Source organism: Macaca nemestrina, chromosome 4, assembly GCF_043159975.1.
Source record: "Macaca nemestrina isolate mMacNem1 chromosome 4, mMacNem.hap1, whole genome shotgun sequence".
NCBI lineage: Eukaryota > Metazoa > Chordata > Mammalia > Primates > Cercopithecidae > Macaca > Macaca nemestrina.
In genome coordinates, this window is record NC_092128.1 from 53,225,208 (window position 1) to 53,242,445 (window position 17,238).

Genomic DNA, 17,238 nt, shown 5'->3' on the forward strand with positions numbered 1-17,238 from the left:
AAGGAGTGCTTAGCTTAGCCTGGGTGCACTCATCCCCACAGTTGCAGAATTCTTATCCGAAGTCTGAGATTCCTAGTTTGGGTCTTGGCAAGGACTCAAAGAGACTCCTTAGGCTAGCTGAAAGCTGGAGCTGTCACTCAGGCTGGTTTTATCCCCTCTGCCCCACCAAGGACTGTTCCTGAAGCTGCACTGGTGATGGGGATGTGGGTTGAGGCACAAAGCAGCCTAATTCTACACATGGAACTTTCTGTGCAGCTGCCTTTCAAGAGAGCACAGGGTACCCCTGCATTAGCTACAGTGTGCACAGCTGAAAGAACAAGGTTCCAGATCTGGCTCTAGCTCTGCATCTAATTAGCTGAGAGACCTCACCCTTGCTGGGCTTTCCTTTTTTCTTTTTCTCTTTTTTTTTTTTTTTTTTTTTAGATGGAGTCTCGTTCCGTTGCCAGGCTGGAGGACAGTGGCACGATCTTGGCTCACTGCAAGCTCTGCCTCCCAGGTTCACGTGATTCTCCTACCTCAGCCTCCGAAGTAGCTGAGATTACAGGCGCACACCACCACGCCCAGCTACTTTTTTTGTATTATTAGTAGAGATGGGGTTTCACCAGATTAATCAGGCTGGTCTCGAACTCCTGACCTCGTGATCCGCCCGCCTCAGGCTTCCAAAGTGCTGGAATTACAGGCTTGAGCCACCATGCCCAGCCTGGGCTTTCCTTTTTTCATCTGCATAACAAGAGGGTAAAGCAGATTAAAACTCCATGGGGAATTTCCTCCTCTCTAAACTGTGAAACTCAGAATTGTTACGAGGATTAAATTTGATAAGGTATGTGCAAAACTGAGATGCAGAGCCTGGATTTGCCTGGGCCGTCGATTCCAGACACTCTCCTATGGGATTTGCCAGCTCCTTAGATCAATGACTTAACAGAAGCCTGGCTGAGCCCAGATTAGGTCTCCCATATCCTGGGCTTGGGGGCCTGTCCTGTCGAGGCACTTTCTTAGAGCCAGGTGATATTCAAAGACCAGGGTGAATGGCCAGAAGTGGGGACTCCTCCCCTATGCCCATCCCCTGCTCTGAAAGTCCTATCCCTAGTGGCATCAAACAGCACCATGTCCTTAATGAAAACCCCAAGTAAAGAGTGGTGGCTCATTCACCCCCCCTCTACTTTCCAAACACCTTCCACTTGGTGAACGACCAGTCCAGGCTTGCACCTTCCAAGCCTGCTGTTGCCTTGGCCATCTCTCTGAAACTAATAACAGTTGGCCTGAAGCACTGAGAGGCAGGAGGAACCAAGCTGGGAGGAAAATCCCATGATGCCCACCTATGATATTTCTGCCACCCCACCTGGAAGGGCTCCAAAGTGGGCCACCCAGCAGGTCTCTAGGAAAAAGATCTGATGGCTCCCCAGAGAAATTCCACCTAGCGGAAAAAACAGCGAGTCTTTCCTGAGTGCTTACTGTGTGCATGATCTCACTTAATGTACACATGCCACTATGGGGCAGACTTATGACATCATCATCCCCATTTTACACAGTAGGAAACACAGCTCCGAGATATTCAATAACTTACTCAAGGTCACGCTGTTCGTAATCGCAGAGCCGAAATTTGAGCCCAAGTGCATCAAGTATCAAAGTCTACACTCTTAACCACTAGGCTGTGTCTTCTCCAAAGTGGAAACAGGTCACCTTGGTGTTGTTCACTTAGTCTAGAGACCATTTTTTTTTGTCTTGAGACACTCATTTGGCGCAGAAAGTCAAATAAATCACCAGAACCTGAGGGATTAAATAAATCAACCCTAAGCAAAGACCCTACAACTTAGGAGAAACAAACTACTAAGGTTTGCAGAGTTGCATCTCTGGGACTCAGAGAACCTTTAAATATAAAAAGGAATTAAACTTTAGTGATAGCATTCTAGGCTTTGGCAGAAGTCAGCCCAGGGGAAGATGTAGCTGCCCCAGCTTAATACTCTGTCCCAACCAGGGACAAGGCCAGAACATTCAAATCAGGAAAGGGGGACTTCTAGTACAGCCCTATCAGATTTCCTCCTACTGCCAACCCTGGTGGTTGGAGATTTTATTTTATTAAGAAAAGCAGCGTTCTGGTGTCTTTCGGTTCATTAAAAGGCCACACGGTTAATTAATGTCAGAGCTGCCAACCCTCTGTACGTGGGAGGCCTGAGCCAGGCCTCCCAGGTAGACTCTTCTGGTTATTTGGAAAACACTTTGGCTTGAAGCTGGAGGTTCTGGAATTGCCGTAGAGTGTTGCTGCAACACGACAGGATAAACTCAGAAGAACAAGCCAGAGGCCAGCCTGTGGATCCACAGCCCTGCCCTCAGCTACAAGGGGAGGCTATAGGGGAAATGTGTCCTTGTCCGGCTTCAGAGAAGGAGTTGAGAATACTCAACTCTCAACTCTGTGCCCACAGCTCAACTCTCATGGTCTCTAAAGGCCATAGGGCCCACAGCAAGGGTGGTGTGCTCTGTGCTGAGGATACTGAAATCCATGCTGAGCAGTTCCTCTTTCCTCACAGCCCCTCAAAGTCAGCCCTCTGGCTCCTGGAAGCTCATCACTTTCCCAGAGACAGCTGATGAGTGGGACATAGGAAGAAGAGAGGTGCTGAAGGTGAAGCCAGTCCTTGATAATTATTATCATTCCATCCCCTGCCATCATCTTGCTTTTCTCATATTATTTATAGGATGGGAGAATGTACCAGACACATAGATCATGGTAGCTGTCATACACACCATTCCCGCCTAAGAAAAACTGCCCAGTCACAGCCCCCAAGGAGAGAAATGTCCCAAAGTTGTCCCTCATTCAGCGTTTGCCTTGTTCTTAGCCATGTGACCCACACCTCCTCTTGACCAGCTGTGATTGGACAGGGGCAGACGCCTTGCCCAAGACCTCCTATCCAGGGACTAGTGGGGTTGTCTGATGTGGCCCAGCTTACCAACTCTGCCCAAATGATAATTCAAATTAGCAATTAGATCAACTGAATTATCTTTCCCTCTGCGAAAACTAATCTTAGGGTCTAAAGAGAATTTCTTTTATAGAAACATGATCTCACTGTGTTGGCCAGGCTGGTCACAAGCTCCTGGCCTCAAGTGATCTCCTGCCTTGGCCTCCCAAAGTGCTGGGATTACAGGCATGAGCCACCGCGCCTGGCCAGGAAACTGATTTTAGAGATAAAGAGAAAATGAGCCAACTGGTAGCAGAACAAAAGTCATAAGGAAACATTTAGAAGAGGTGAGTGAAGAGCGAAGGCAGAGAGTCGTATTGATGCCGGAGCCCTAGGACCAGTGGTTCTGAACCCAAACATCTCTGCACACACACCCACAGCGGCTGGCGGCATACCTTGCACAGGTGGCTAACACATTGTGCTCAAGGTAGAAAACGCACCTTTTGTTGCAACTGAGGATATGTATTGTTACAACAGTGCTTGTTGGACAGAATGTTGAGAAGAATACTCCTTGTAGAACGGGAGAATCCCAAACACACACATCGGAGGGAAGAGGTAGAGTATAATGACAAGTGTGTGCCAACACAACCAAGTTTCCCAGAATGTGTGAAAACTCTGTCTTGTGAGGACAGAAGAGAGGACAGTTGGGGCCGTAACAGTTATTCTCAAAGATATGGGCTTGCAGAGTAACCAAGCTAATGCTATAATAACCAGGGATATAATTTAATACCTCTAAAGGCTTGCCAAAAATTCTGGGATTTGAACATGTGCCATTGTATTAGTCAGGACCTTTTGGTTTCAAGTAACAGAAACCCAACTCAAAATTAACTTACAAAGGAATCTGATGGTTTATGTCATTGAAAAATCTAGGGATAGAACAGACTTCAATGATGGCTGGCTACAAATGCCCAACATCATCAGGAATTATTATTTCTCTCTCTCTTCTTATGTTTCTTTCCTCCAGTTGGCATTATTCTTTGGTTGGCAGGCTCTTCCGACACTCAACAAGGTAACCAATATTGGCTTCATGCTTCATATTGACTTCCTTCCAGCTTAGCAGCATCAGCAGATAAGGAGTAATTCCCTAGATCTGCAGCACAAGTCCCGGGGTAGTTCTCACTGGTCCACCTTGGAACATGTATCCATCCCTGAACCAATTAACAGAGCCAGGGAGAAGCTGTGATCTGATTGGCCTGGCCTGGGTCATATGCCCAGTTCTGGAGCCAGGGCATGATGTCACGCAAATCCTCGCCTGTCTGGTCACAGGCTTGATCCCACTGCCTTTGGTGCGTGTTACTATTATCATCTCTGCCTCTGCTGCGTCTGGGGTGCCATGTCCCTCCGCCATGTTCCACCCCATCACCAAGAACAATCCCATGCAGCAGCTTCTCCCTCACTTTTCACTCTTCTGCACTGAAACCTCATCGTATTACATCCACTCCACAGAGCCTATGTCATGTGCCTGTGTCCCAGCTGCAGAGGAGTCTGAGTAACTGAGTTCTGATCTCCACCCTGGTGAGGTGGCACCCCTCACATGGCATATTTTCCAAATTTAAGAAGGTTCTTCAAATGATGATGGGCTGGCACCAATATAACTAATACCTATTATGCTACACCACCCTTCGAGAAGTCAGATCTTCTGCTTCTTCTGGGTTCTGGACAGACTGTAATGCAGTCAACTCTTTATTTTCACATGTGATATCCCAATAAAACCATGATTCTCTGTTCTTTGCAACCAGAAAGAAACCCAGTTAACAAACACAATTTGGCCAATGTAATTTGGACAAAATTTAGCTTGGAGACAGTGGTTTTCATCCCAGCAGGATTGGCTCACAGAAGCTCATGGCTTCTTTACAAGGAAAGGCTCCAGTGGGGCTTTCGAGGGTGTCTGGAAAGCATGGCCACATGGAGCCCTCCCAGGAGTACCAGCCCACAGACATTTAATAGGCCTTGTTCCAGAACTCTGCAAATGCCACACTGGGCTACCACTTAACCACAAGTCATCCCCAGCGATTAACAAGAAGCTGGGTTGCAGATAGGGACCCCCTAGCAAGGGTCTTGCTAGTCCAATAATTTCCCTTCAGAGTCTGGAATCCTCTGGCAGCGCTTCCCAGGGGACTGAACTCTCTGACCTTCCTCCTGTGGCGTCTGCTGCTCCATCAGGAGCTGAACTGTGGCGTCTGCTGCTCCATCAGGAGCTGAAGCCAATCAGTAAGAAATCATTTTTGAGTATCAATGATGTCTTAGGCATTGTGCTCACACTGGACATGCTCTGTCTCCAGGGAGCCTTCAGACAAGGAAGTTGGCCAAGGCTTAAATTGCATGAGAGGAGGCCAGGGAGGGAACAAAATGTTCAAGTGCTATTATCCAGAAAGAGATGCATTGTTTTCATTTCTAAGCAGATTTATTGATCAGGGTCACTATGGACAGCAAGGTCTTTGACTCTAATATAGAAGTATAATCGTTCTATTTTCTGAGCAGGTCAACAACAAAGAAATTTCTCTGACTGGAGAATTCATTTGTGTAAAAGCCGTCTGAAGATTTCACCATTAAATTTAGTTTAGTTTAGTTATATTGAATAAATGAAGAGAACAAAATTAGAGGAAATAGTGACCACTTCAGAAAATCTAGATGGTGCAGAGCCAGTTGGATATGCATACCTGGTTCGTCTTGGGTGAACATTAGAAAGCCCAGTCTTTCTTTTTTTCTTTTTTTCGAGACAGAGTCTCACTCTGTTGCCCAGGCTGGAGTGCAGTGGCACAGTCTTGGTTCACTGCAACCTCCTCCTGGCTTCAAGCGATTCTCCTGGCTCAGCCTCCTGAGTAGCTGGGATTACAGGCATGTGCTACCATACCCGACTAATTTTTGTATTTTTAGTAGAGACTGGGTTTCAGCATGTTGGCCAGGCTGGTCTCCAACGCCTGGCGTCAAGTGATCCGCCCACCTACAGCCTCCCAAAGTGCTGCGATTACAGGCATGAGCTACCGTGTCCAACCTGGAAGTCCAGTCTTTTACCAATGGCCCCCGGCCCCACCCCTGACTCTCCTCAGAATACTGACATGTTTCACAAAGTGGGAGGATAGATAGTTGTTCAAAATATGCGCGCTTACAGCAAGGGAAAAGAGGAAATGTCTGATTTGGACCCCAAATCTCCTCCAGGAACCTAGTCACCCCGTGGCCCACCGCCCTTGCTATTTCTGCAGAGGCGGCACGTGCCCCAGGAGACCACTAGGTGTCGCTGTGAACCTGTGCGAGCGAGGCCTCACCCTGCGGGCGCACACCAACGCGGTCTGTTTTCAATCAACACCTTGTCAGTTTTTCTCCCCGAGGCCCCAGGGGTGTGCTAGGAATTTTTATTTCTTGAGAAATACTGTGATTCAGCTGCCCTTTGTTGGCCCTGCTGGAGAGAATGAAGGTTGTGCTTGCTCCTGCCAGCCCCCCAGGCAAGGGAGTCCCCTGCAAGCTCTCCAGGCCACCAGCCTCTCTCTATCTCCCTACCTCCCATTATTCCTCTTTATTCTCCTTTTTATCTTTCTCTCTCGGTGCCTGGTAACACTGATGTGCTGCTCAGGGAAAGGTCGCCATCCCGGAGGCCTCCTTCAACCCTTCTAAATTTCACCAGCTCCTAAATAAACTAGCTTGCAAATTCTGTCCTTATCCTCCCCTTCTGAATCTGCTCCCAGCCTTGCCCCTTTCTTTCAAAGCAACCACAAGATTGAGGCAGTGTTGGGGATGGGAGCAACAAGAGGCTCAGCTATCTTTTTAATTTCCTTTTTTTTTTTTTCTGACACAGGGTTTTACTCTGTTGCCCAGGCTGGAGTGCAATGACACGCTCACAGCTTCCTGCAGCCTTGACCTACTGGGCTCAAGCAATCCTCCCACTGCAGACTCCCTAGTAGCTGGGACTACAGGCCTGAGCCACCATGTGCAGCCAATTTGTGTATTTTTGGTAGAGCTGGGGTTTCGCCATGTTGGCCAGGCTGGTCTCAAACTCCTGGACTCAAGTGATCTGCCTGCCTCGGCCTCCCAAAATGCTGGGATTACAGGCGTGAGCCACCACACCTGGCCAAGGCTCAGCTATTCTTACTAGGCTTGTCAGACTCTACTCCTGGCACACAGGGGCTTAAAAGTCAGATCTGCTTTCAGATCCTACTTTCCTCTGCCACTTACTAGCTGTGTGACCTCCCACCCTTTCTGAGCCCCAGTTCTTCATATGTCAACTAAATTTACACGTATAAATTCTACATTAAATAGAATTATAAATGTGAAGACCCCACGTGATCTGGCATGTAGCAGGCATTCCATAAATGTAAAGTGATTTTCCTTATGACTACAGGGACACTTACCCAGTTCTGAGCCCAGCTGGGTGCTGTCTTGGTCAGTGGCCATAGTTTGCTTGGCAAAATGCCAGGATAGCTGTCCTGGGCCCTTCAGGAAAAGGCCACCTGTGGGTGGGGCAGCCGCTCACTCCCTCCTCCAGAAGGCTTGGTGCCGCCACATTCCCTGGTTTCCAGCTACCACATTGCTGCTCTGGTATTTTGGGGTGGCCACAGGGTGGAATCTTGACTTTGGATGCCCTGTGCCTGCTCTCCTCAGGCATTGAGGCCACATACCCTGAAAAGTTTGGGAGAAAGTGGAGGGAAGGGAGACCCAGTCTTTTACCAGAGGCGTTTCTGGACCATTCACTGGACGCCAAATGGCAAATAGAGGAGTCATGCCCCTGCTGGCCAACATAGGTCACTGCAGCCCCTCAGCCTTTGGGAAGAGGCTGTCGCTGAGTGATTAGGATCTCTGCTTGGAAGGCACTTTACAGCCAGGATGAGGCTGCTTTCGTGGAGCAGCAGATATGTAGGGGATGTGTGAAGAACAGCGAAAAGAATAAACATTGCCTCTTGCATTGCCCAAAGCAGTGTGCTGGGCTTGGCAGGGGTGCAGGAGGCCAGGGGCTGTTGCAGACCCCTAACTCAAGCCTCAAAAGACAGGACATGCTCAGAACACGTTGCTCCTGCAGACACTGGTGTTGACTCTGAACCTGTGAAGATTTCTGCAGCCATGAGCAGCACTAGACTTTCAGGGTAGAGAGCTGTTCAACCAGAGGATCTATCTGGAGGTCCAGTCACCTGACCCCTTTTCGCATCAGAACACAAATCAAAGGCCATCAGGTCTCCTGATGTCCTTCCTGCCTAGGCTCAGAGGAGACACACTGGGTTGCCATCCTGGCTCTGTCACCTCTGGACAAGTCTCCTAATCTCTCCAACCTTTAGCTTTCTCATCTGTAAAGTGGATACAATCCTCAAGACGCAGACCACTCTCAGAGGCATGTCATGAGGATTATAGATGGTGCAGGTGGAGGGCCCGCTTGTGGTAGGCATGCACTGCCATCATGAGGTTTCCAGAGACCTCTCTGCAGGCTGCTAAGGTGTGGCGGGAGCTGTTGCTGTTAACCTTGGTGAGGTCTGCCAGCACTCCAGACCAGACTCCTCAAACCAAAGCAGACGGGAGCTGGGAAGAGCTGAATGCCCACACTGCAGCCTGGGCTAAGGGTGCCTCACTTGTCTGTTTGAAAAACTTATGAAACCCTTGAGCATTGCTTGTGGGAATTTACAATGGTACAGCCACAGTGGAAAGCAGTCTGGCAGTTTGTCAACAAGGTAAATATAGTTACCACGTCACCCAGTAATTCCATTCCTAGGTATAAACCTAGGAAATAAGAACAAATGTCCACAGAAGAACTTGTATGCAAATACTCATTGCAGCATTATTTATAGTAGCCAGAAAATGGAAACAACCCAAATATCCATCAACTGACAAATGGATAAATAAAATGCGGTATATCCATGCAATGGGCTATTATTTGGCCATAAAAATGAATGAATGGACCTACAATGTGGATGAATCTTGAAAATATTATGCTAAGTGAAATAAGCCAGACACAAAAGGACAAACATTGTATGATTCCATTTCTATGAAATGTCCAGTATAGGCAAATCCATAGAGAGAGAAAGTGGTTTAGCGGTGCCAGTGCCTGGGGATGGGGAATGACTGTTAATGTGTGTGAAGTTTATTTTGGGGATGATGAAAATGTTTTGGAATTACATAGCAGTGATGGTTGCACAACTCCGTGAATATCTAAAAACCACTGAATTCTATGGCATGTGAGTTAAATTGCAATAAAATTGTTATTTTAAAAAGGACCCTTAGCCTGCCAGCTGGAGTGTGCTCTGACCGTGGACCAGCAAATGAGGTGGGCCGTGCGGGGAGTGCAACTCTTATGAGCCTTGCCTATAAATCAGATTAAGCGACTGCCTCCCTCAGCTGCGCCAGGTTCTGAAGGGCTGCAGCAGCCACAGGCTGTCTCTGAACACCACCGTAATGAAAAGGCTGCTGAGGGCACTGCGGCTCAGAGCATGAGCAGCACGATGCTCACTCCAGGCCCTGGGCCAGCCTCACCCGGATAGCCCAGCTTGCAGTCACATGGGAAGAATCAGAGTTTATGAGTGTGCCCTGCCTCGGTCTCAACCCTGATAGGGATCATGTTTTCCATACCAGGCATCAGAACTGATTGTATGGTTTGTACCTATAGGGACAGTGGGATACACCATTTTAAGTGAGATCTGCCTCCAGAAATTTGGGCATCAGGCTCCGGTTTTCCAGGACACACACATCGCCTTCTGTTCCCCCAAACAGACAAGTTTTCTAGGAACTTCAACTCTCTGGGGAGTCCTAGACAGAAGTCAGAGTTTCCTACAACACAGGTCTCCTGATGTTTAATCAGAACTGTACTTTTTCAGAGTAACAGCCAATCGAATGCATCGTTCAGCTTGAGGGCTGCCTGCAACCACCTTCACAGCCGGGCACAGAGTCCAGACCTCGAAATCACCGGGTAAGCCTGTTTCCTGTTTCCTTGGGGCATTGACTGGCATCTTGTTGGGAAGCGCAATGTGGCAGGAACACTGACCAGTCTCTTCACTCTACCCACACACTATGTGTGCACCATGACTGCCATCCCCTGCTGCAGACCAAGCATGGGGCAGTCACACTCAGGAGAGTCACTCAGTGTTACCTAAAATGGCTGTATCTGGTAGCTTCCACTGAGGGACGGGCTCATGCCTGCTGGGGAGCCTTGATCTCATACAGGAACAGGGCCTAAGAGAACTCAGGACTTCATTCATATCCGGGACACTCCTTCACAAAGGTACCACAAGGTTTCTACTGTCCTCCACCTCTGCCCCTTGAACCCAGCCCCCACCATCTCATATCTGGATGAATCCAACAGCTACAGAGCTGGTCTTTCTACTTCTACCCTTGTTCTCTCCCTTCCTTAAGTCTCTTCTCAAATCAGCAGACAGATGCTTTCAAAACATAAGTTGTGTCACTCCTCTGCTCAACACCATGCAATGGCTCCCATCATACTGAGAGTAAAAGCCAAAGTCCTTACAGCGGCCCACAAGGCCCTATGTGATACGCGAACTCCTCTCCACACACATCCCCCAACCCACACACCCCCACTCGCCACAACACACACACTCACCCGCCCCTCCTCCCCACTGACCCCTCTCTGAAGTCCCATCCTCCAGCTTCATGCTCATCGCTCTGTTCCTCCTGCTGTTCTTCCACTTCACGTTGCCTTGCACTAACTGCCTGGAAGGTTCTTTCCTGTTATCTGTGCAGCCCCTGCCCCACACATCCACCACTTGAATCTCCCCTTACCACAGGGGCCTTCCTTGGCCACCTGTTTAAAGTGGCCATCCTCCATAACCTCTGACCCTGTTTATTTTTCTTAATGACACTTAACACCATTCACATATCTCATATATATATATATACACACACACACACACACTTATATTTATATATAAGATATCATATGTGTATATATATCTAATCTGTTTGTCTATCATCTCAGTGGGAATAAACAAAGACCAACCCTATGATAAAGTGAGGGCCATATATTCCAAGCTTGCTATATTAAGGGAGTCAGCAACTGGCACTTGCCTTTGGCGAGAGGCCCAAAGGCAGGCAGAGGAGAGGGAGAGCTTCATGGTGGAAACCGGGGAAGGCTTCAGGTGAGCCCTACTTACAGGCTGTTGGCAGGAGGAAGCTGGAGGTGGGCTAGAGGCAGGGCCGCCTATGTGATTCGTTAGGGTGCATATTTGGCTTTCTGTGATGGGTCCTAATTAGGACTCGGGAACAAAAATAGGGAAACTATCAGTTATTAACGAAGTTCTGGCCATTTGGGGCCCATTGGTACATGGGTTGTTTAGCTTCATAGATTGTCACTAGAGATAGCAGTTTGGCCTCCCGAAAGTCTGATAGCAGGCTGGTTTCGTGCATTGTTCATTATACTACCGTAATTATCTATAATAATTGTAGATAAGGGAGTGGGTTTCCTGGGCAGGTTCCCTGCTGCAGGTTGTGGGGCAGTGTTCTGTTTTTATACAGAGTCCAGCCATCTCTCTGTGGTTCTGTTGTACATTCAGTCTTTTATACCTCATTAGAATATAAACACTAAGAATACTGTTTTATTTGCTATCGTATCCCCAGAGCCTAGAATAGTGCCAGTTACCTAGCAGGTATGCAGAAACTATCTGTTGTTGATTATGATCATGTTTATCTAGCTCTAGTTAGAAAAGTTGTGATTTTGCTACATGATGTGGAAAATAGGCCAACTACAAGCCTGCTTCATTCAATCCAGTTGTACAAATGTTTGTTGAGTGCTTGCTACATATCCAGGAGGCTCTGTGTTAGGCCACTCCAGGTTACACAAGACAAGTATTAGCTGAAAATGGATTGACGACCAGGATTCTAAATACTTTCGCCTTTCCTCTAAATTTCCCTTCAAGTTTAAATTCAACTTCACCTATAATACCACTGCAGGTTCCAGGCCCATTATTCTTTCAGAGGCTGTGCGGGCCCACATCTAGTTTCTCCAGCACTCACTGCATGTGGAGCTCATTTAGCTCCTCTCAGAAAGGGCCTGTGTGGCAGCCGGTTGTCTTTTGAATGAGCTGATTATCTTCTCAGTTGGGTTATTCCCTGAGAGCCAGAGCCACACCTTGCCCCTAGTACAGGTGACACATAGGAGGGTCCCAGGGTGATGGGAATCTCCTCCACTCCCCATTTTTGACCTTTGCCCTGAACTCCAAATCAAATATCTCACTGATGGTTTGTACCCATGGGGACAGTGGGATACACCATTTTAAGTGAAATCCATCTCACTTTCATCTTCTGCAAACAGAGGTCACACTGGCTCAAAGCTGCCATCTGGAGGTGCATTAACTGTCCTGATAGCCCAAGACTGGGAGCCTTACTTGGACATCTCAACTATTTTCTGACAAGGGCTTTCTGCTTTTTTTTTTTTTTTTTTTTTTTTTAAGGTTCTGAATTATCTCTTCCTCTGGGGAAAGATTCCAGGGATTTTATTCCAGGCTAATTTATCTTTCAAGTAGAACACTCAAGGATCCAAGAAGCAAATAGGCCAGGATGCAGCTGGAACTAGAATTCTGTGGAATAGCTTATCAGCAGGCCACATTCAGCTGTAGAAACAGAATGGAGGCTGCTGAAGGGCAGGGATGGAGGCTGCTGTGTTTCCTAATGAGTCAACGCTTGGCACATGGTAGTTGCTCCATAGTTATTTACTGAATGAATAGGAAGGATAAACACACTCTAAGTTTGAAATGAGAAATCCCAAGTTTAAATAGCAATAATTTTCTTCAATGTTCCCTCATTTTGTAGCTTAATTTTCACAGCCATTACAAAACACATTAAGTAAAAAAGCAAACAGTGAGAACCCCAGGTGTGAAAGGGGGCTCTGGGGAGCAGAAGTGTCACTTCCCAGTTTCTTCTTGTGGGCCACCCGTGCTTGCCGCACAGGCTGAGTTGCAGACCCTGCTTTCTACTGAGCACAACAAAAAGCTCCAATGTCACAATCTACTGTGCAGTTTCAAAGTCTTCAACAATTATGATTGCTACGTGATCTAATTCCTGAATGTATTTACCCCAGTTTTATAATGAATCAGAATGAGAAAAGTAAACATTGGCTATAATCAACTCATACCTGTTTAAGGCCTTGGGAGGAAGATGGGAGAAAACTTTCACCAGATCCACGATGGTTGCTGTCTTCATTTTATTCAGATAATTCTTTTTCCCAAAACCTGGTCAACATTGGGAAACTGGCTGTCTGCCAGTTTTTGGCAACCAATCAGATGTTTGCACAGGTGTGTGCCCTTTGTAACTCCACTTCAGTCTCTGATTGGTTGCTTTCTGCAACCAATCAGACGGATTGTGGGCCGCCACTTCATTTCCATGAGGTGAGCATGAAGTGGCCAACAGGAGACCTCTAAGGGGTATGTGGACTGGGAAGACTCTGCATCTGGGACCTTGAGTCACTGCTCAGGTCTCAAGGCAGGCCTGTTCCCACACTGTGGAGTGTACTTTGGTTTTCAATAAATCCCTGCTTTTATTCTTTCATTGCTTCATTCTTTGCTTTGCTTTGCTGGGCGTTTTGTTCCATTCTTTGTTCAAAACACCAAGAACCTGGACAACTTGCAGTCAAGACCCTCCACTGATGACACTTTGACTTCTGGATTTCGCCGAACCAAATAGCCAGATCTACGAAAGAAAATGGGCGGCAGGTGTTCTCTCCTCCCGGTGCACTCTTGCCCCTATTTCTTGAGTTTCTCCGGGCCTGCCTTGAGACTAAGAAGACTCTCAGCTCTCCCTGCCCATCACCAGAGAAGACACTGAGCTCTTCAGAGAGGCCCCAGGCTTCAGGAAGTCCCTCTTGGTGCCTGACTTAAATCTCTTCTCTGGCCATTAAGCACAATTCCCTCTTGCCCTGTCATCACTGGAGAAGAAAGAACAGCTGCTTACCACTCTCCTTTTAATCTTTTTCTTTTTTTTTTTTTTGAAACAGAGTTTTGCCCTTGTCGTGGAAGCTGAAGTGCAATGGCGCAATCTCGGCTCACTGCAACCTCTGCCTCCTGGGTTCAAGCGATTCTCCTGCCTCAGCCTCCTGAGTAGCTGGGATTACAGGTGCCTGCTAACACGCCCAGCTAATTTTTGTATTTTTAGTAGAGACAGGGTTTCACCGTGTTGGCCAGGCTGGTCTGAAACTCGTGACCTCAGGTGATCCACCTGCCTCACCCTCCCAGAGTGCTGGGATTACAGGCATGAGCCACCGCGCCCGGCCCTTTTAATCGTTCTTAATGGGCTTATAAGCGGTTATTAAGTCCCCCTTCAGCCTTCTCAGAGCCTCATTTTACTTGCATTGAAGCTGAGAGCTTCCGAGGAAAGCCTTTGACTCCGGGCCCCAAAGATTTGCAATGTCTTAAATGGGCAATCAGCCACTTCACTCACTTTAACCTGCATAAATGAACAGTCCTGCCTTCTTTTGCAAAGTATAAAGTCATTCAAAGGAATTCCCTGGCAACCAACCCTTATTAATAAATCACGCCCAATCTAGGCCAGGACAGGGCATTTCGCAAATGCTTCTTTTGCTTGAGAAGTGACACTGGCACTAGGTACACAGTAAACAAGCTGCTGCTCTCTCTGAAGCTCTGCATTTGCTGGATGGATCCAGTCAGTCTCCCATAGGACCCTGTGGGCCTGGTAGGCTCTCACCTGACTCCCCAGTTGGGAAGGGAGTGCTTCCCCAATGAACTCTCACCTGGATCTTTCTTAGGGTTACTGGACTAGGGTCACAGCAGCTGGGCAGCAGGGCATAGAGCTCGAGTGAGACTTGCTCAGGCTCTGCTAGGCACACATTGGAAAGTTTCATTTTCTATTCCATCATAATACCATTTATTTACAGTTCATTGCTCATGCCTACAGGTGAAAGTCTGAGTTGTATGTCTAGACAGGGCTTCCAGTATGTCCTCACTCAGAATCCCACAGTTCCTTCCGATCATAGGAAGTGGGAAGGAGCAAGGCAGGTAGGTTGTAAGGCTGATGGTGTTTCAGCTTTGAGGAAAAAGCGATTTCACTTCAATAGTAATTTTAACCAGAATGGCTAAAATTAAAAGGACTGACAATCCCAAGTGTTGACAAGGATACAGAGCAATTGCAACTCTTAGTGTTTGCTGCTGGAGTGTGAATCAGAGCCACCACTTTGGAACTCTTTGGCAGCATCCAGCAATTGCTCCAGCAATCCCACTCTTAGGTATATGAGCAAAAGAAGTGAGTGTTTATGTTCACCAAAATACACATGCAAGAAAGTGCATAGTGTTGTAATTCACTTTTTTTTTTTTGAGACGGAGTCTTGCTCTGTCGCCCAGGCTGGAGTGCAGTGGCACAATCTCTACTCACTGAAGCCTCTCAGGTTCAAGCTATTCTCCCTGCCTCAGCCTCCCAAGTAGCTGGGATTACATGCTCCCACCACCACACCGAGCTAATTTTTGTGTTTTTTAGTAGAGACGAGGTTTTGCCATCTAGGCCAGTCTGGTGTTGAACTCCTGACCTTAGGTGATCTGCCCACCTTGGCAAAGTGCTGGGATTACAGGCATGAGCCACCATGCCCCACCTGTAGTTCACTTTTAAGTACATTTTTTAAAAATAAAAAATTTGAAGCAGCTGCCACCCTAGTGTAGAATGGATAAATAAGTTGTGATATAATCATAGAATGAAATCAGACACAACAATGAAGAGAACTGAAGTACTGCTAGACAGGACAACATGGATGAATCTCATATGCAGGATGCTGATCTGGACACACAAGAGCACATTCTGTGTGATTCCACTTATATGAAATTCAAAAAAGGCAAAACTAATCTCTGATGATAAAGATCAGAATAGTGGCTGCCTCTGGGAGGAGTGTTGAACAGATCTAATGTGTTCAGTCATCTAGTTGAACACATTACATCTGTGTACTTTGACTATAAGTTACACAGTACCACAAGAGAAAACAAAAGAAGGTGCCTACTGCGTTTTCTTCTTCCCAGATGACCAACTCTTAATGTATTCATCTGTTTTTTCACTGTTCTGCTTCTTTTGAAGAAGATTTGAGGTGACTTACAAAGGTATATGGTATATTTATAAGTGAAGAAATCTGGGTGATGTTAAAACCAGGGCAGGAAAATAAGGTGGAAACCAGATGTAAGGATGGTCTTCACTATTTGTGTCAGGAAGTCCTGTGAACTTCCTATGGTGAACAGAATAGAGCTTCCTAGCAGTCAATGCAAAGAAGAAACAATTCCACACCCCAAAGTTAACAGTCCTGCTGATCAGAAGCACAGGTAGTTCTGAGATCTGATAGAAAATGTTCCTGTATCATTTCAGAACAGGAAACTATGTGATCAAATCCCTTTCTATTTGTTTAAAAATTTGTCAGATATCTCATGTTTGACCCTGGATGTCTGAATCCCCTCAGCCCACATTGTCCCACCTATGCCATGCCCACACTGTCCCCATAGAATTTAGGGTGAGGCAGCATCCCAGTGATTGACAGGCCCCTGTTTACTTTCCTGGGTGTGGTTTGGGGGAAGCCCTGTTAATGAAGGCTGGATTTCTGTTCTTTGGGGTGCCCAGCTTGCCATCCTCATTTCTGGAACCCAGACCAGCATCCTCAGCCCACGCTTTGCCACTCAGCTCATCTTTTCCCCGGTTGGCGCTTCTCAGTGGCCCCATCCCTTCCCCAGCAGCGACTCTGCATGGGGCCGCTCCCTGGGAGCTGAGCTCTTTCCATTTTGGCATTTGGGTTAGTGGATCTTTCCGCTTTCTGGATCCAGTTTTTGAGTTGAATGCATATATTTCCCCGGTCACTAGTGAAGAAAAAAACACAACAATCACATAAACCAGAAAATTCCAATGACTGTCTCTTCCCCCACTTCTACCCTGCTCTGTTCTGACTCCCAAGGGAAGATGAAGCACACTAGAAGATGTGAATCACTGACACCGACAGCAGACATGTGAATAGCACTGCAGTCTCCACAGCCTGCCCTTGTCACAAGCCATGCTGCTTGGACCACACAGGTAGCAAACAGCAAACCTCTCTGGATAGAAAGGCTTAGGAGCATCTCAAGGACATCTCAATTGCAGGATGAGAAGGCCGTGTAAATCTTGAACTCCATGCAAGCTTTGGATAAATTAGGTTCAGTTTCTAATGGGATTACCCATTACTTTCTGATTCGTTTTGTTTGTTTTAAAAGACCCCTGAATTCCTGCTATAAAAAGGAATTCACCAAGTGAGAAGGAAAAGGCTGATTTTTATTTATGTTAGGTTAGCAGCAATTTGTAGACACAGACACACAAATCTGGTCCCACTTGAGATGATGCAAGGAAGCCATTTTTA

The 17,238-nt window shown here is 47.0% G+C and overlaps 1 protein-coding gene across 1 annotated transcript in view; it reads right to left on the bottom strand.

Moving 5' to 3' along the window:
* Nucleotides 1–17,238, bottom strand: part of LOC105475888 (cadherin related family member 3) — a 113,825-nt gene that overhangs the window by 31,594 nt on the left and 64,993 nt on the right. The window contains 1 exon segment of the mRNA XM_071094128.1: nucleotides 13,009–16,708. Within this exon segment, the coding sequence (XP_070950229.1) occupies nucleotides 16,404–16,708 (305 nt within the window). The 3' untranslated portion in view covers nucleotides 13,009–16,403.